The sequence below is a fragment of the Cryptotermes secundus genome, unplaced genomic scaffold (genome assembly GCF_002891405.2).
Source record: "Cryptotermes secundus unplaced genomic scaffold, Csec_1.0 scaffold250, whole genome shotgun sequence".
NCBI classification, from domain to species: Eukaryota; Metazoa; Arthropoda; class Insecta; order Blattodea; family Kalotermitidae; genus Cryptotermes; species Cryptotermes secundus.
Window position 1 is genome coordinate 2,368,926 of NW_019738873.1, and position 21,025 is coordinate 2,389,950.

General features: G+C 38.0%; 1 protein-coding gene and 1 non-coding gene across 2 annotated transcripts in view; one reads left to right on the forward strand and one right to left on the reverse strand.

Annotated features, from left to right (window-relative positions):
- The first annotated feature begins 4,101 nt into the window (after positions 1-4,101).
- On the forward strand, positions 4,102-4,261 carry LOC111871148. Its single transcript, XR_002843985.1, has one exon. It is a non-coding gene; the product is annotated as a U1 spliceosomal RNA (small nuclear RNA).
- A 1,472-nt stretch (positions 4,262-5,733) lies between these two features.
- LOC111871095 (GATOR complex protein NPRL2) overlaps positions 5,734-21,025 on the reverse strand; it is a 16,396-nt gene continuing 1,104 nt past the window's right edge. The window contains exons 2-9 of the mRNA XM_023863888.2: positions 18,351-18,442; positions 15,677-15,833; positions 14,823-14,952; positions 13,736-13,872; positions 12,417-12,514; positions 9,818-9,948; positions 8,128-8,297; positions 5,734-6,196 (exon numbers count right to left, since the gene is read on the reverse strand). Of these exons, the coding sequence (XP_023719656.1) occupies positions 6,026-6,196; positions 8,128-8,297; positions 9,818-9,948; positions 12,417-12,514; positions 13,736-13,872; positions 14,823-14,952; positions 15,677-15,833; positions 18,351-18,442 (1,086 nt within the window). The 3' untranslated portion in view covers positions 5,734-6,025. The remainder of the gene's footprint in view (positions 6,197-8,127; positions 8,298-9,817; positions 9,949-12,416; positions 12,515-13,735; positions 13,873-14,822; positions 14,953-15,676; positions 15,834-18,350; positions 18,443-21,025) is intronic.

Consider the following 21,025-nt stretch of genomic DNA (forward strand, 5'->3'; position numbering starts at 1 on the left):
TATCAAAATGTATGTAGAATGGACAAGGAGAAGCCATGTATAAGAAATACAAGAGGCTTAAACTTGGCAGCAGTCAGGCCTGTGACTGTTCAACTGATTAACGGCAGTTTCAGAGTAATTAAGTTACAACATAATCTTCTGCACAAGCCTGCATTGGCAGAAAACCTCTGTATATCTTGTATAAATGTTATTTAGTATGGTGCAGTGACAGAGGGTGCACACAGTCCACAGTAACTGGGACGCCATGACAGCACAGATATAATGGTGCTGACACTATGATGCAATAAACGTAGTGCCTACATAGAAAGACTGAAACCCCCCATCATCAAAGAGGAGGCCCCATTTCTTAACATAAACGTGTCTAGGAGAGAACAAAAATCTTGGTCATGGATCTTGAGGAAACTGAAGCAACAATTTAAGCAACTGACCAATTATGAGTCAGTCTGAAAGAGGTGCTGGGTCCTGGCTAGGAGGCCATGGGCAGAGGAGTACAGTCTTGAGTCAGCGGTTAGGAAGTGCAATCCTTGAGCCGTAAGGGCATGAGGAATAGCTCTTGTTAGAAGACTGTAACCAGGCAATGCCTAGTTGAATTATGAGACAGGTGTCACCCAGTGAGGACCAAAGCCATGGAATATGGAAGCTGAGGAGTCTACAGCATTTAGAGCTGTTACCAGGCAACAACAAGTTAAGACCCCGCAGACAGAGAAGATTTAGTGTCTGCTGTAGTGAACTGTAGTGTGTGTGACTTAGCGACAGCGCTACAGTTACTTGTAGTTATAAGTTTCAAGAGTCCAATAACTCTCATACCAACCCAAGCTCTATGCCTAGTCATTTGACATCAGCTTTCTATGTTCACTACCATCGCATGGCTTCCATATTCATGTCCACATACATACATACATACATACATACATAAATTCACAGATCCATTGTCTGGAAACCGGACCAGATATTGAATTCGTCAGCGAAATGACATTGCAAAATGCAATCTAGTCTCAACACTTAAAATATTCAAGAATTATAAAATGAAAAATACAATAATAAAATAAAAAGTAGTCATATAACAAATCTAGATAATACATAATCTTGGAAAGACAACAATAATGTATTATGCTTGCCTGTATGCCATGTATTCATCTACCGAATAAAATGCATTTAAAATAAGATAATCTTTTAGCCTTTGTTTAAAAGTATTAATATTGTCTTTCAAAGAATAGATATTGTATGGCAAGTTATTAAATATTCTAATGGATGAAAAATGCGCACTCTTTTGAATGGAAGATAATCTCACAAAGGAAACATGTAGTTTATTATGCCACCTAGTACTTAATTTGTGTATGCCATTATTCACCTGATACATATCAGGATTTTTTAGTACAAACAAGACTATGGAATATATANGCACCCACACTCAAGAAATAGATTCTGTACCTTTGCATGTGTGGACAGAGACCACAAAGGTCAATACAGACCTTAACGTGGAGGCACTGGCCAAAAAACACCTATATCCAAATCTGTGTTATTAGCAACTTCCTGACATGGACTATGGAGTGAGCAATAGCAAACAAAATGTCTATTGCTACAGTATAGTGAAATCCTGAAAAAAAGATCAGACTTAAAATAGGCTTTATATAATTCTCCCTAACAATATGTAATTTGTATTGCTTGTTATTAAAAGGTTGTATGAAGAACATTAGAGACAGTCGCTCTGAAAGACAAACTTCCCATGTGTTGTGTAAAATTTTCTGTTCAGTTACTGAAACTATGCTGTCTTCAGGTAGCCTATATTGACAGGCACCAAGTGTTTAACTACATATGAAGTGACAGGGTTGTGTTATAAAATTGTAGTGAGGTATTTGACAAAAATTCAATTGAATTTTAACCCTTCATGCTAATACACATATACAATATTTATAAGTAAATGAAACGGAACCATATGAAGTATGCATATACTTTAGTTTTGGCTAAGATGCACACACATTTTTGGTTAGATTTTTGAACTTGTTTTGTATACTACCATCAGATGGTGAACTAATTTGAGACTCTATAATTTTTTTTTCAGTTTCAAATAAATAAAACAATGTAGGTAAATACTGCAACATGGGTTTCATTGCCAGAAAGAACTCCAAATCTTAGCAATTTTGAATCATGTGATGGTTATAGTGCACTGTGCACTGTGAACAGAATTTTATTTACTGCAATTGTTGAAACTGTAAAAAAGAAAACCCTCACCCCCTAGAGATCAGCATTTAAGCTAAAAACTGTAATGTCACGAATTAAGAATGGCATGAAAGAACAACTCTTGCTTCCCTGAGCAAAGCAGCAGAAATAAATTGACAGGATCTCCGCAAGGAATAAAGAGATTTGATGTGTGGTGCTGATTAAGAAGAGTATTATCCTCTATGATGTGATACAGTATAGTCTGGTAGATGTTTACTGACATTTTTGGAAGAGTGTACTACATCCACCTGTGCAAAGAAACTACAAACAGCATGCAAATTTCACTCCCCAGAAACATCGGTAACTTCCATGAGACAGAACAGATTAAAATCCCAGAAGACAGAAGCAAGACTGAACAAAACTGAGTGAGAGGAAGCAAGTAAAAAAAAATCAGTTTGCTCAAGCGGTGTGACAATAAATTTCTATGTTAATGAATCAATATCTTCTTGCTTTACAACTACATTTCAGAAATTGGTTATGCTGCACATTACAGATATTACATGAGCAGTCTTTATGGTATGCATCCTATTGTGTGTCATGACATCACAAATGGGGGCATCTACACAACATCTACTAATGTAAACAAAGACAAATTGATACTACTGCATCGCCATGCGTTCATTGTGCAAAAGTGTTCCGCTACATATTTCAACCTTCAAGAATAATCATCAGACAAACTTACAAGAACTCAGTAGTACCTTACTGTTGAATATATCTAATAAATACTCATTAAAAATACTCTCTAATATTATAGTTTTAAATTCTGTTTAGATATTAAAACTAGTATAGTTTGGATTTTAATATTACATAACTATTAATGTATGAGCTGGGGTAGCACAGTTGGTATAGAGACTGCCTATGGGCTGGACGACCGAGAAGTCAGAGTTCGAGTCCCGGTAGGGTCAGAATTTTCTCTACTCCATATTGTCCAGACCGGCTCTGAGGCCCACCCAGCCTCCTATCTAATGGGTACTGAGGGCTCTTTCCTCGGGGGTAAAGTAGCAGGGGCGTGAAGCTGACCATTTACCTCCAGCTAGTGCCGAGGTCAAGGAAATGTGGATCTATACATCCACTCCCCCATACACCTTCATGGCATAGTGCTTAATTAGGTAAGCACATAGACAACTTTACCTTCACCTTTAGTTATTAATGTAGTTTTGTCCTTGAAGATAAAAATTAAAATTAGAGATTAATTTTTTTTTTTTTTTTAGAACACACTTCAAGAATTTAGACTGAATACTTGTAAGTATGCCTGATTATGACCTCCTAAAGGTCAAAACATATAGTGGAACACCTTTGCACCATAAACAAATTGTGATATATTAGTATCAATTTGTCATTACATTCATAGATATTATTGTTATGTTCTAGACTATTTTGTACATGATGTACGCAAGAAAAGTTTAATGAACCCAGTTCGCTTATTCTTTTCCGCCTGGCGTTTTGGATGATTATTCCTTCTTGTGAACACGATAATACAACAAAGCATCTCTCAGACATCACAATGGAAACGAAACTAGAAGTAGTGTGAACACAATGTTGTGTTACAGGCAGTATTAGAAATTTATTTAAGAAGACGTCTCCATCCCTCTCTGCCATTTCACCTCCCCCTTTCCAGAAGGCCAGTTTTGGTCACTGATACTGCGCTATTCTCTCTCTTGGAAAGTAGTTCAACAGCAATCTTATACCTGATGAGAATACCGCTTTCATACAAGAAACATGATGTCTTAGTTACGTGGAGAAAAATAAACTTGAAGGAAGTTATGCAAAATCTTTGTGCCTGTCTGTCTAAATAATTGTTCCAAGTTAGATTCCGATAAAGCTCTCGCGAGTTAAGCGTGGCGCTATTGCTTCAAGTGGCACTGAATAGGTAGTCTAAGCATACTTACCTGGCGTAGGGGTTACCGTGATCCTGAAGGCGGTTCCCCCAGGTTGAGACCCTTCCATTGCACTACGGTCGGGCTGACCTGCGATTGCCCCAAATGTGGGTAACTCGGGCGCGTAATTTTTGGTAGTCGGGACTGCGTTCGCGCTGTCCCGGACCTTGTACTTTTCATCAACTTATCTTGTAATAAAATTCCGCGAAATTTACCATCTTAGTCCCGCCCTTTAGAGGTTTCCCAGTACAAACACGGGTCCTTGTAGTTAAAACAAGTGGGATGACATCGCCCCACTTCACGACCGGAAGGGTTAAACCAGATTTTCAAATCGGTGTGCCGTCACAAGGGGAAAGATGTGACGCGAACTTTTGCCTATTGTAAGAAATTGTCGAATTTTATTCGTTTTATTTTACCCCTTACCGTGTTTCACATGCATGTATTCAGCCACTGCACCGATTAAATATGATGATGCTTGTTTATTCTTTTTTACATGCTGTGATTTTTTATTTACAGTAATGTTGTATTCTAAGAAATTTAACGAAAATTATTTACTCGCAGTTGTTGTTATATCATAGTTTTCATTATTGTTTTATTTTTATTTTTCTCGCATCTACGCAGCTTCTTTGATATGCTTGCCGCATGTTCTGTGTACATGCTTTTCCCTAAAACTGCAGGGATTAGCATGAGTTTCCCTGTCTTTTATACCGTTGTCTTGGTATTTGCCTCTGTTTGTTAGAAGTTAGAGCTTCTTCAACTTTATGACTTTCTTCCTGCAACAATGCACCCACCGATTGTTGGACTTCATTTAAAATTATAAATATTTCAAAAATGAGTCGGTATAGTGTCACTTCTTCCGTTTGAAGAGTAGAGATGCCGCGTTTTACAACTGTTTCAGTTCTATCACAGCTGTGCTCTGAAGTAGTTCGCAAATTTTCGTTTCTAGTTAGAGAATTACAGATGGGTCGTCTGAGATGTCCCCGACTGTATGGTCACTTACTGATGGCAATACAGTGGTGATGGACAAAATTGAATAACATTTAGAAATGCTGCAGCAGAAATTCAATAAGTATTTTGGAGAGAGTGTACAAGATTTCGACTGGGTTCGTGATCCATTTGTTGCAAATTCAGAACATCTTCCGATTAATATACAAGAGGAATTCACAGATTTAAAAGCAGACAGAACATTGAAACTAAAACTTCTTGTAGTGCCTTTGGATATGGATATGTTTTGCTTGGCAATAAGAGTGGATACCCGGCTATCTCCAAGATGGCAGTTAGTGTGTTATTGCCATTTTCAACTACATACGTGTATTTGTGTGAACTGGGCTTCTCAACGTTAACTGAAATTAAGACATCAAAGAGGGAGCGGCTCAAATCCATCTATGAAGAAATGACACTTGCGTTGTCAATGATTCCACCACGGATCAGTCGCCTGTGTGCAGCTACGCAGGCGCAAGTATCACATTGAAGTTATGAGTCGAATTACTGTATTTACTTTAATAGTAATAGAAGTGTATTTTCTACACTCTACAGTGAATTAAAGTTCATTAATTGTTAATAAATGTATGAGTCAATTTCTGTTTAATGATAATAAAATAACAATATAATATTATAGTAATAAGTTGATCACGTTACGTATTTATATTGTTGATATCATGTGTTTTTGAGGGGAATAACAGTTTGGTGTGCCACGAGTAGAAAAAGGTTGTGGAACACTGATGTAGACAGCCCCATTTGTGAAATCATGAGATGAGCATTTACATGACATGTCCTTATAAGGCACTGGTTTGTACTGTGGATACTTCCATGTCTCGTCCACTCCCCCCAGTGCCCACATTACAAAATTGTTTTAAATATATGCAAGCTTATTATAAAATAATATATGTTTCAATAATACTGAATGTATAGTTTTGTGACATTATCAGTCACTTCCATATAACTGTGACACCAGGATTACATTCGATCTCCTCATCCAGTTGCTGGCTACTTAACCCAGTGATGCAGCATATCTCATCCGAAGAAGCCAGACCTGAAAATGCTTGCTCTAGCGGTGTCATATGATTCAGGTGGCTCTTCCCCTCTACAAATACTGGATACTGAAAATAATGACACATTATTACATCATACATAAAAATAATTTTTATCAGTGCAGTGCAAAAGCAGAACTTCCAAATTTCCAACTGTCTATAATACTGAAGAGATGAAAATAATTTACATAATGAAAATGTTTGAAGTATAATAGGAATGAAAGTAGTGACATTGTTTTTTCGCAATGTTTATGCGTTATACCTACAGTTTGTTGCATATGGTTATGACAGTCAACACAACAATGAAGCAGAAATATCTTCAGGAGAAGACAAAAACAGATGTTGATATGTATCTTACTTATTTAGTATAAGCATAGATTTCTTGCTACATGTNTATTTGTAGAGTGTACGGAGTTCTACGTTCCAGTGTTCTAACAAAACTCCTTACAAATAATTTGAATGTAAAAATTATAAAAGAATTTCACAATAATCTGGTAGTTGGTGTTCTTAGGTGTTGTGCAAACGCCCTATGACTGTGTGTCAAAGTGCTGGAGGGGATCTTCATATTATGTCCTGCTTACTCCCTTGTCTTTTTTCTTTACTGAAACTAATTCTCATGTGAGTAATGTCATCATAATTTCATGCTTTCTTTCCTATGGTTACTTCTGATTGACATGAGAGTTAGGTGTTTAAATATTAGTGTGCTGTAAGGCTCCCCCCTGTTGGTGTGATGTTATTCATGTAGCTGGTGGTCACACCTATGTGGTTCCACTAAATCACACTTAACTTAAGCAGATGACCAACTTTCACAATACAGTGGTCTACAGTGACCACATGCTTAGCTATTGCCTTTCATTACTTCTGCCTCCACTTTTAATTTCTTAGAGTATTTTAATTTGATTATGAACCTGTGAGTACAGAGCAGACTAAAATATTTAACACAGCATCAAATCAACAGATCTGATGCAAATGTGAAGCAGATACGTCTACCTTCATACTCCTACTGCTGCTTTTGTTAGTGTTTCTAAGTGCTGACTCTGTCACACCCCAAATTGTACAGCAATAGTTTGCTGCCTACAGCATTGCCTACAAAGGCCACTTCTCCTTTAAGCTCAATCGCTTCTTTCATTTTGACTTTATCATGCACCTTTAGTAATTACTGCTCTATTAAAATTTCACCATCTCTCTACAGCCCTTTGTTGACCCTCAGCCACTTTTTCAGTTTCTTAATCCTCTACACAGTCCATAGGACTCCTTGGACGGGGGATCAGCCTATCACAAGGGTGCTACCTACACAAAGAACAATACAAACACAGACGTCCATGCCTTAAGTGGGATTTGAACCCATGATCCCAGCTTTCAAGCGAGCTAAGATGGTTCATGCCTTACACCACGCAGTCACTGCAAGCAGCATTAAAATTTCACTACCGTATGAAAATATTTGGTATTCACAAAGATGTGAAATGACCACAGCCACAAGAGAAGGAATGTGACTGTATTTCACACTGGTAATTGAACAATTCCATCCTTTACAGAGGCAGCTAGCTAAGGGCTATAAATAACAGAACAGAACAGAGGTTCCCATGTCAGTACAGATTTATACATCTTGAAAACTAAAAATGGGTGCTGCTACCTCATCACTAGTAGAATGTAAGACTGTACATGGCTCTAAAAATTCCACTGTCTATCTTTAAATGAAAGAACAAGAAGTGTTTAACAAGCAGAAGTTGCAGATGGTTGGACATATGTTTGTTAGTACTGGCTGGTAAAAAAGAACTAGTTATTTTTCTGTGTGCCAATAGAGAAAAGCTTAAAATATTCAGAGAAACTTTGCATGAAATAAAGAGGGCTCACCATGTGTAAATTAATGATTTTGCCAGTTCCATAAAATTGCAGCCAAATAAGAGGTGACAAACTTACAGGGGTATTCTCCAGCATAACATACGCTTCATGCAACCAATGTCACATCTTCTTACTGAGTTCATATGTGAAGTTATTACCTTGTGAACTCGACGGATCAGTTTATGTAAGAGTCCAAACTGAACTAATTTTCTCTCATCAATTCTAAGTGCTTGAGGATTGAAACGAACACACAAGTCTCGGAGAGTTGTTCCATGGGTCATGCTGCAATACATCATGAAAACATCTCGGAGATTCGGTGGGTTACTGTCTGCAATCAAAATGTAGGACATACTTAACATACAAGGCTACAAAGCTTCCATCATTCAGAAGTACCATTTCACATATACACACTCTACCACTTTTTATTTGAGCATTTCTGTTGATGTAAAGAGAATATTGATATAACCTAGGCATTCCATGTGCTGCTAATCTAATGTTCCAAAGGGACTATATTTCTGTACTTATATTTCATAAGGGGGGCACATGGTAGCATAGTTGGTTGAGGAACTATGCTACAAGCCATAAGGTTCGGGTTTGAGTCCCGATGAGGTGGATTTCTTCAGTTGACCTAATCCTTCCAGCTGCAATATGGCCCTGGGGTAGACTCAGCCTCTAACAGAAATGAGTACCAGGAATCTTCCTGGGGGGTATAGGGTGGCCGGCACGCAAGGCTGACAATCTTACCACCAACCATGAGCCAACTGTCTAGATAATGTGGGACCCTCAACATCTCACAACCCTATGGGCCTCCATGGCCTGTTACAGAGATAGCTTAACCTTTATTTCATAAGATACATATAAAGCAGTAACAAAATCAAATGACAGATGCAAATTAACACATTAATCTTGTAACCAGTAACTCTGATCCATTTCTGTACCAGATTAAGACATTATTTCGGAAAACTTTTAAAGTGATTCAACAACCGAAAGCCAATGGAAATATCTACATGCAAGTCAGTAACAGAAGAGAACTTTCTTTTGACTGGCATCTTTGTGAATTGCCCATTATCCCAATTCCTTCAAGTCACATTCCAGAGCCTGATTCTGTCTCACAGGATAAAGCAAACCTGCTCCACCGAGAATCTTGGCATAGCTAGTCTCAAACTGTGGGCCTAGCTTTGTCAATGAGCCCAACAAAGTAGGGTGTGGAGAGGAGAAAAATCTTTCCCCTACCTGGACTTGAACTCTGACCCCTCAGTCCAGTAAGTATCCAGTCGCTATACCAATTTATATTTTATTTTAATAATTAAAGTATATCAGCAAAATGAAGTCTATTAAATCAGGTTTCCACAACTTCATGCTCAGTAATTCATTGCTTCGGTAATATGAAATAACAGATTTCACAGCTTTTGTAGGTTGGATCATAGTACTTTTATTTTTACCAACAGAAGGATATCACCTTTCAAATTAGTGGGTCATACACCCATAAAGATGAACCATTAGTCACAATTCCAACTAACAGAAAATTCTTACATTATTCAGTATACATATAAAAAAAAATCAAAAAGTCTCGAATGTCCTGTAAAAGAAGTGTTCGGATCAATTGCTTTATTTTGCCTGCTGCAGCAGATACCTGTGAAGTGTACATTACCAAGTTATTATCAGAATGTTATGGTGCAGCAGTTGGCACTACTGCTTCTTGTTCTAGAGGTTTCAGGTTTGTCTTGCAAATGCTGGGGTGGTACATTAAGGCCACAAATACTCTCTCCTACAGGCAGTCTGTGATCTGATTATATAATTCATAAGGCAGTTTTAAATTGACCACAAAAGATTAAAGGTGAAACTAACCCAGTTTAGAAACATATAGCAAGCATTCTTCTTGGAATTTCTTGCTGCCAGCAAGATACCTGAGCTCTGGTGTTGCAGCATACACATTACAATACTGAAATATTGGAATAAGTTTCACAGCACCATAATATCTGGAAGGGAAACCAAATAATAAATTTAGTATTACATTTATTACGAGTGAAACTCACAGTGCAGACTTCAAAATTGTATGACTTAGAAAAAATAAACATTTTTAACTGAACTGTGATATTGCATCTGGATCCAGTATGTTGGCCCATGTGGTAATGCTTTTGACTTCTGATTGGGAGGTGTCTGGGTTCAAATCTCAGCTGGGACACTGACTATCCTGTGGCTTTCATAGTTTTGTCAGTCCCTGCAGACAAATGCAAGGAAAGGACCTCAAATTAGGCCACGACCATTGCTTCCACATCTGTAATCTTACCGTATAAGCTGACCTATGACAGTGCCACTAAATAGAGCACAGATAAATGATAAATAAACACTGCACTCTACATAAGACAGACTGGGCAACCAACTGTCATTACTTCTAGACTGGTTTTGGTAAGGAAGAGCATGTTATCTGTATGTGTGTCCTTCCCAAGTAAGCCAACATCAATTGGAGGATGGATTTCACGGTGACCCCAGTTCCTACCTCTCATGATTCCATCATGACAGCCATGCAAACTCTTCCATTCAGCATACATTCATGAAGATTTGTATGATGATAGAGGTCATAAAGATATGTGACATTTAAAGTTTTTTCCATATAACAAGGTAACAAGAATAGTTGGTATAGCAACTAGCCACAGGCTGGACGACCAAGGGTTCGGAGTTCAAGTCTAAGTAGGGTCAAGAATTTTCTCTTCTCCAAGTCGTCCAGACTGGCTCTGGGGTCCACCCAGCCTCCTATACAATGGGTACTGGGGGATCTTTCCCGGGGGTTTAAGCTGACCACTCACCTCCAGCTAGTGCCGAAGTCAAGAGAATGTGGATCTATACATTCACTCCTTCATACGCCTTCATGGCACAGTGCTTAATTAGTTAAGCACAGGGACAACTTTACCTTGTATTGGTATATAAATACTGTTCAAAAGGCAAAGTTCCCCTTATTCTTGAACACCAGAGTATTATGATGTATGGGAGTGTGGAGGTAAAGCTTCACATATTCCTGAGACTTTGGCTCAAGATGGAGGCAAGTAGTCAGCATCACACTACAAGCTTATTGGCACCTACTGCAAAGAAAGGGCAAAAAAAAAGTAAAGCTATCCCTGTAACAGGCCGTGAAGGCCCATAGGGTTGTGAGATGTTGAGGGTCCCACATTATCTAGACAATCGGCTCAAAGATGGCAGTAAAGTTCTCAGCCTTATGCGCCGGCCGCGCTTTACTCCCCAGGAAAATTATTTAATTAATTCCTGGTATTCATTTCTGTTGGAGGCTGAGTGAACCCCAGGGCCATAGTGTGGCCGGAATGATTAGGTCAATTGAAAAAATCCAATGACCTCATCAGGATGCAATGGAAGGGTACCAGAAAAAATTCAAAGAGAAAAATTCATGCCTTTAGAAGTGCCACATTGGTGACATGGCAGCAGTATGAGGTTGTTTACAAATAAAACAGAATCCTTCCTGCACTTCTAACAATTCTGAACAAAACGCAGACACTTCAGAATTTTCCACTGACCAAATTTCAATGTTATGATTTACCTAATTACTGCATTATGTTTTGGAAAGCACTCTCCACGTAAATCCTTTTCACACTTTATGCACAGTGTCCTGGGCTTTCTTCTTTTTCCTTCCCCATGCTGTCTTGCAGGGTTGCAGATGTGCAACCTTGGCCTCCCCTATCTTCTTTCGCTGAGGTAGTTACAACAATTACAGTCCAGGAACTTTCCGATAGAACCTCGTAAATTTGTTACATTGTTATATGAGACTACTTGGTAAAGAAATTAATGAAACACCATTAATTCTTTCATAAATACTATTTATGATTTTTCAAAGTCTACATTAAGATAAAAGGCAAAAAAAGTAAAATTGTCCCTGTGCTTAATTAAGCACCACACCATGAAGATGTGAAAGTGTAAGCACAGCTGCACCATTCTTCACCTCAACACTAGACAAAGATGAGTGGTCAGCGTCATGCCCTGGGGAAAGAACCCCCAGTGTCCATTGGATAGGAGGCTAGGTGGGATCCACAGCCAGTCTAGATGCTGTGCCCATGCCATGAATCAAACCCTGGATCTCAAACTCTTAGCACATCACTATTCCAACTGAGCATCCAGACCCCAGCTCTGCTCTACGCTAAAAACAATATAAATTCGTGATTTTGCTTTCAGCTGCATAATTTAAATGTCAGAAATCTCTTAAACTGCCCATGAAGAGTGGAGCATTTGTCAGCAACAAATAATCACACATAGTACTATAAACTAGCTACTGAAACTACTGCACAGTATTCAGGAATGAAATGTTTATAATTCCTGCAACTTGTGTTTCATCTTTGCCACCAATGTAGTCAATGTTGTCACTGGAAGCTCTAAGAATCCTGTTCAGTGTTTAACTACACAAACATATCTCCATGTTACATGCAAATTTATGAACACTCACACGAGATTCTGAACACAAGCCTTGACGAGATTGTTCTCCACATCAGCCTCAGCCGCAATTTTTGCAACATGGTTAAATCCATTGATATAGGGGAGAACCTGGAACAAAATAAATGTAAAATTACTGAATCACCACCACCACCACACATTCCATTCCCAGAATAACCTAAATCTGCTAGTAACTAGGCTATGGGCTGGAAGACTGGAGGATGAGATTTTTATTTTGTTCAAAGTGTCCACCCCAGCCTCCTATAAAATGTGTACCTTGCGGGCTATTTCCCCAGGATTAAAGCAGCAGCGCATAAACCTTACCACTCACTTCCATCTAGTAATGAGATCAAGAATGGTGGAACTATACCTCTGCTCCACCATATGCCTTCATACCATGGTGTTTAATTACATAATTAAGTGCTGAAACAACTTCACCTTTATGACCTGTGATGTTTATTCATATTTCCTCCTCTTATATACATGGTGAGCCAGAAATACCTCAGGGAGATATTTCCAGGAAGACTAATTTCTCATTTTGGGGACATCAACTGGTCTGCCTGCTTGCCTGATCTTTCAGCACAGACTACTTTCTGTGGGGCTATGTCAAAGACACTTCCTGCCAAAATTGACAACTTGAAAACAATGAATTTTGGAGTGCATTCAAGGAAGCCCTAATGAAATCTTATGATGTGTTATGGCATCCATGCCATCAAAACTGCAGGAGCATGCTGACAAAAAGGTCACTTTGAAGGTGTCCTATTCAAACAGCAATGCTTAAAACAAATTCTTGACAGAAATGGAAACATATCTGTGTTAATATAATTTGCCACTTTGCCTTGAAAAGTTATTTCATTTCAGAAACCATCAGGTGTTTCTGGCCCACCTGTACATTTAACAAATAATTGATTTCAACTCTTTCAAGTTAATTTCCATGCCACATTTCGACATTTTACTTTCCTCAACTTCCAGGACACAAGCATTGTGTTTAGAGTTCTTCTCTTTAATACTCAATCCCAGCTTTGGGAAATCACAAATGCAGGGGGTCAAAGAACTCAGCTGAGACAATTAATGAATTTGTTACATGAAAATTAAACATATTTTTATTTTAGCTAATACAGTAACAAAGCTTTCTGTTCCATAAACCAATATTATTTTCACATATTCACTGCACATTCTCCAAATCCACAGCAATTCTAGTTTAAAGAAAAATGAGGAATAACAATGTAAACTCAGAGTTACGTATCTAAAGCTTCATCACAGCGGAAGGCTCATATATTACCATCTACATAATATATCTTCACACGCTTAATATGTTCAAAGTGTGAGAACCTGCTGGGTTGTAAGGTCCCACTGTTGTTCTCGGTACATATTCTGGTCCACGATGAAAATAGGAACGTGGTGGTCTGATACATGGGGTGGATCTGATGCAACTTTCACAACTTTTAGATGCATTGTTGTGGTACCTTCTGCAACGTTAATTGAAAACAATTTTACTGGCTTACACTCGTAGAGTGGGAATTACATAAAATATTAAACTTCATTACTTATAGCTAAGGGGCACTATGCTACAAGCCGGAAGGTCGTGGGTTCAAGTCCCAATGAGGTCATTGGATTTTGTTCAATTGACCTAATCTTTCCAGCTGCACTATGGCCCTGGGGTCGACTCAGCCTCTAACAGAAATGAGTACCAGGAATATTCCTGGGGGTAAAGGGCGGCCGCCACATAGGGCTCACAAACTTACCGCCATCTTTGAGCCGACTGTCTAGATAATGTGGGACCCTGAACATCTCACAACCCTATGGGCCTCCACGGCCTGTTACAAGGATACCTTTACTTTACTTTTTTACTTATAGCCATAAAGTAAAATAAAAAGTAAAGCTATCCCTATACCAGGCCATGAAGGCCCATAGGGTTGTGAGACGTTGAGGGTCCCACATTATCTAGACAGTCGGCTCAAAGATGGCAGTAAAGTTGTCAGCCTTAAGCGCCAGCTGCACTTTACTCCCCAGGAAAATTATTTAATTAATTCCTGGTACTCATTTCTGTTAGACGCTGAGTCGACCCCAGGGCTATAGTGCAGCTCAAAGGATTAGGTCAATTGAAAAAAATCCAATGACCTCTTCGGGACTTGAACACACGACCTTCCAGCTTATAGCAGAGCCCCTCAACCAACTACACTACTGCGTGCCCCACAATCATAAAATCTGTAGGTTCACCTTTTGTGTATTATGAATTTTCTCTTTATTGCTGAAAACATGTCTAATTCAGGGTTCGATAGAATCCATCAGCCCACATTTTGGCAAGAGGATAATTTAACTCCATAAGAAATATTAAGCAATAAAGCCAATTAAAGATAATAGGACATTTCTTTACACTGTGTTAACACTTTCAAGAATGTAACTATCATATACATACCAATGACAGTTGTCATTTTGTGACAATTTAAATCCTCAAGGATTTGCTTCAATATTGCTGGAAGTCTTACTTTCTCATTTTCAGTTTTATTTTCATTAGATAAAAACCCTGTTTCCTGTTCCATTGTCATCTGAAAGAGGAAGTTAAGACTGATAAAATAAAGACACAAGCTTAAAATCTACAGACATCAAAATGCTTTTCTGCACAAAATAAGATTCTAGGTTCATGTGAAAGCAGGGGTGTAGTCCCTTTGTTTAGAACTAGTGTTTCTCTCTGTGTGCTGCTGCAATTAAACACCGGGTGATGAATACACAGTTCTAAACAAATGGACGACACCCCTTGTGAGGTGGAATAGAAGTTCACCAAAATAATGAAAATTTTAATGGATTTTATTTTATTAATTGTACTACAGCATGTGATTTTGGTGCATATTAATGCAGTGTAGCAGTTTTAATATATTAAGACACCTGAAGATGGCCATCTAAGGCCAAAACATGTTGTGTTAAAGTATAAGTGGAAGAAAAAGATCAATTTGTTGCATTATTGATGGACTGTGTTATACATAGACGTTTTAATGTGGCTTGCAACAGGATGCTTAAATACAGAATTATTATTAAATATCAGAAATTACCAGGATCTATATACGGTGTGCACTAATGGCTAGGCATTAAGAGTATACAAAGTATCACCTTAGATTTCTGTTCTAGTGAGAGTTCTCTTTCGAAATTTTCATAAAAAAAAACAGCACAGAGAATTACTACTTACACTAGGTTACAGACAAATACGTTCTCCACAGTAACGTTCCTACCACACAGGGTAACAGAAAGCATAACAGTATGAACTTGTATACCTACCAGATATTCTGACAACTTCTTCACGACCGGTTCATACTGCACAGTTCGAGCCCAAGCATCACATACAAAACACAAATTGAAATAATAGGCATTTCTTGCATATTTCGTGTTGTCTATCCTTACAGGGAATCCTGTAATTTTGTAACCTAACACATTACTGAAAAAGAAAACAAAAATTGACGTATACAAAGCTCGCATTCATGTTCATAATGAGCAATATAATTTGGTATTCCCCCATTCTTGTGCCACCACACAAACCTTGGGGAAAAATGCTTCAGGGAACAGAAAACAAACAGGCAAGCTATCACTGTCTGTTTATAGCGTGATCCGTGTGTATGGAACCTTCTATCATATAGCGTGCACCACTAGAGCGTAATAACAAGTGCATATGATGAATAAACCTCTCTGTACCATTATGCCTTTTACCAACGTATCCATCAATAATACAACTTTAAAAAGACATTAGGAATATGTTGTTCACTAAAAATGCATTTTAATACTGTAACAGTTTAAATCAATAAAATGCCCGTATGCCTTTACATAGTACATAAATTTACACATTAAAAATGAATGTTCACACTCTTCAAATTGTCTTGGTATTACATGTATTTTTTTTTTTTTTACTAATTTATAGTCAACAACATGTTTCGGCCTCATTGGGCCATCATCAGGTGAACTGTATCCTCGAGTGAGACCACTGCACTGTAGTTTGTTTCCTGTGCTTCTTTCATGCACGTCGTTATTTACTTCATGGTAGTTGTTAAATTTCATTCTTATCCAGATATTTTTGCAGCTGTTATCAGTTTGTCGTCATGTGTCCCCATTGTGGTCTACCAGTATACTACGTACTAACTAAAGGCCTACAGGAATGTTATTGATTTGAACTGTCATGGTATTAAAATGCATTTTTAGTAAACAACATATTCCTAATGCCTTTTTAAAATTGTATTATTGATGGATACATTGGTAAAAGGTAGAATGATGCCTCAATACAACAGGACGCTGAAATATAATAACCAGGGCCTGGATTTTGATGATCTGAAAATATTTAAAAAATGACCTATAAAATGACCAAAAAAATCCAGAAAAATGACATAAAATATGACCCAAAAATGTAATATGCAGGGCCAAGATTTTGATGACTGAAAATATTCAAAAAATGACCTAAAACATCCAGATAAAATGATCTTATGGAGAAAAAAAAGGACACTTCGCTTCAATATTATTCACATTTCAGAAAACATATGAAGAAAAATTCCCTAAAATGGCCAAAAATGACAAGAAATACCCTTAAAGTCCAAAAATTTACCAAAAAATTACCCCCAAAATGAAAAAATTACCTTAAACCTAAAAATGTAAAAAAAAAAAAAGCTATAAAATTTACATTTCTGTAACCAGCAGCTCATATCCGAGATGTATATATTTAAGAGCATCGCATAGGATACAAGGAAAAAAAGATGACATGTCATCAAAATCTGGGCCCTCATAATAACTCTCTGTATGAATCTGCAGATCATGGGTATCAGCAGATATATGGCAATGGAGACAAAAGAAAAAAAAAAGAAATACAAATTAAATCACAGAACATACTGTCACATTTTTTTAGTGACTACAGACAGGTTTTGGAGTGATGATCGGATTTGACTCTTATAGAACCAAATAACTACAACAGTCTCACTAAGTTACACACTCCAAAGATCACTGTTAACTGCAGCATGCATACAGTCTTCTCAGTCTTCCCTAGTCGTTGCTTGGTAGCAGCTACCAACGACAGACATACCCCTTACTCTGGATTCCTGAACTATCCCAGGCCTCAGGTATGGCAGCTCTTAACTGACTGATCTCACTAACTACAGGAAATACAAAGGAAACTGCTGAGTAAAACAATTTTACTTTATTATTTTATCCACTACATGGCAATTTTATTTAATTAGTTATTTATATAGTTGTTCTCTGAAAGACCTCTGCATTTTCTACACACAATGTTGCTTGTTTCATAACAGAACTTGTTGTCTTCACACACCCTCAGGTCTGTTCTGCGTGCGAGCAGCAGCATCCATATGCCACAGCTCATCTCTATATAAAGCTGGAGAGAACTGCATAATGAGGAGCTTCATAACCTGTACTAAAAAGAAAATAAACTCCTTGGCTTATAGTCCACAAGCAAACTATACTGACCGAGCAATTGCCACTCGTCAGCAAAGTTAGTGCAACTTTTGCGGATAGAGGGTGTCCCGTGGTCAGCACAACGGCCGTTAATCTAATAGAATGATCAAATCACAGAGGATGTATGCAGGGCATGAAGCATGCATCAGGAAGAAGAAAAATTCATAAAGGGTTTTGGTGGGAAAGTCAGAAGGAAAGTGATCAGAAAGAAGATCTTGAGAAAGGTGGGAGGATAATATTAAAATGGATCTTAGAGATACAGGATGGAATGGTATAGACTGGATTGATCTGGCTCAGAATATGGAACAGTGGAGGGCCCTTGTGAACACATTAATGAATGTTCAGGTACCACAAAATGCTGGGAAGTTCTTGGATACATGTGAGACTAGTGGCTTCTCAAGAAGGGCTCAGATCCATGAAGTTATTTAGGTGGCTGGTTACTTGATTTGTTTGTTTCAGTAGTAAAAACAGCAGCAGTAATAGTAGTCATGCATCACACAGCACTCACACTGTAAGAATGCTCCTCTGAAGTTGTGGTTTGGGGATTATGTAGACACTAACGGCATCAAATATTTCTTTTGACACATATTCTTCTGGAACCTGTAATCACAAACAAATAACACAATTATAATTAAAACATACATGAACATATTTTTCTAATCCTTGTTAAAGTTTAAGTCTTTTCATATGTTTCTTTATAGGGCTTGGAGTAGCGTAGTTGGTTGAGGAACTATGCTACAAGCCGGAAGGTCACAGCATCAAATCCTGATGAGGTGGATTTTTTCAATGTACCTAATCCTTCCAGCTGCACTATGGCCATGGGGTCGACTCAGCCTCTAACAGAAATGAGTACTGGGAATATTCTTGGGGGTAAAGGGTGGCTGGCGCTTAAGGCTGACAACTTTACCAACATCTATGAGCTGACTGTGTAGAAAATGTGGGAACCTCAACATCTCACGACCTTATGGGACTCCACGGCCCGTTACAGGGTTACCTTTACTTTTATTTTACTTACATATGTTTCTTTAAACTTGATTCATTCCATCTTCCGTATTAAGATCATTCAAGAGTTCCTTCAATTACAGACACGCAACTACAAACACTTTCAGTTTATGCCATCTTCAAAGGTATAAACATATGAAGGCAGATCATCATATACAGAGTGTAAATAAATGTATATTACAATGCTCTGTGGTAGATAGAGGGGTTCAATCTTATTTTGTCAATACACCAATGTCTGGAAACACTTCCTTTTGGCACTAAGGGTCACAAAAGTTTCTGAGAGGATGCATAACTTTTAGCAGATGTTATCATTGTTTTATATTATAACAGTTGCTCAAAATGGAGGCCACCAACTTCATTGCATGCTCTGCACTGCCTGGCTATGTTATGCTGAACTCTTTGAAAGATTCCCAGCATTTCCCGGATGGTTCCAGCTGCTACTGCAATTCTTGCCACAAGATCATGTTGTCTCTCCACTGGAGTCCTGTACACCAGGCTTTCCATAAACCCCCTAAGTGAGCTGAGGAAAATACTTCGACATAAAAGGCAGTAAGTAACAGGAGAGTAGAGGAAGTTGCACAGCGAGGAACTCAGTAATTTGCACTCCTTACCAAACATCATCAGGATGATTAAATGAAGGCAGCTGAGATGGGTGAGGAAGAAGAGAATTGCATACACAGTTCTGGTAGAAAACTCTCATGGAAAGAGGCTACTAGAAGACCTAGGTACAGATGGAAGGATTAATCTAAACCAGATCTGAGTGAAATCATATGGAATGATGCGGACTGGGTTTGTATGGCTCAAGCCAGAGACCAGTGGTAAACTATTGTGAACATGGTAAAGAACCTTCAAGCTCCATAAAATCTTGGGAATTACACCTACCAGCTACCATTCTATTGGCTTATCATGAAGGACTGTGCTACATGGAGACAGATACTTAACTAACTTCTGGTTTCATTCATCTTTCAAACAAGCTTACAAACTGATGCCCCTCAAAGTCCACATTTGTTTTGGCATTGCGAAAACGGTTGTGAAATTTCAGCACAAAATATTGCAGGAATTTTCTTATTCTTCTATAGGCACTATAATCCATGATGAATCTTGGCCTCTTTTAAGACTGCTCTCCATTGGCCCTGATCCTGTGACTTTTCTCCCCAATTTCTAACGCCCATCGTCTTCAAATCTTCAACTGAATCCAGTCACCTAATAGTAGGTCTGCCTACTTAAGCACCTTTTAGTTTATTCAGAGTTGACCTCTTGCATTCTAAAAATGTATCCCAGCCATCTCAATCGCCTTACTTAGATCGCTTTCACTGTATCTGGTTCATTTCCCATAAATTTTCCTAGTATTAAAATCATTCCAACCAGTGAAGCTGAGATAAAGAATATTATACACACCATGAAAACAAAGAACTCATCAGGATTTGATGAAGTAACAAGCAAAATTCTGAAAGCTTGCTCTGATTTAATTAGTTGCCCTTTAACTCACATTTGTAATCACTCATTATACACAGGCATTTTCCCAGACCGTCTAAAAATTTCAATAGTAAAACCAGTGTTCAAAAAAGGAGATAAGTACAGTATGACGAACTATAGGCCGATTTCATTATTATCTACTTTTTCTAAGATACTTGAAAAGGTCATGTACAGCAGGATAAATCAGCATATGCATTGTAACAACATATTGGTCCCAGAACAGTATGGCTTTAGGAAGGGTGTATCCACTGAAGATGCAGCATTCAAGCTAACAGACAATGTTTTAAAATCAATTGACCAAAAAAGGCATGTAGGAGGAATTTTCTGTGATCTGGCAAAGGCTTTTGACTGTGTAAATCATGAAATTTTGTTAAGTAAGCTGCAATTTTATGGCATTCGAGGAACAGTGTTAAAATGGTTCAAATCCTATCTAACAAATAGAAAACAAAAGGTTGAGATAAAATCACCCAAATATACTCAAAATTTTTTCTCAAACTGGAGAACAGTAAAGCATGGAGTTCCCCAAGGATCTGTCCTGGGACCCTTGCTTTTCATAATATATATAAATGACCTTCCACCAACAATAAATTTTTCATCAGAACCCATAATATTTGCTGATGATACAAGTGTTATAATCTCTAGTAAAATGTTTGATGATTTCTGTGCAATATCAAACAGAGTACTCTCCCACATGAATAAATGGTT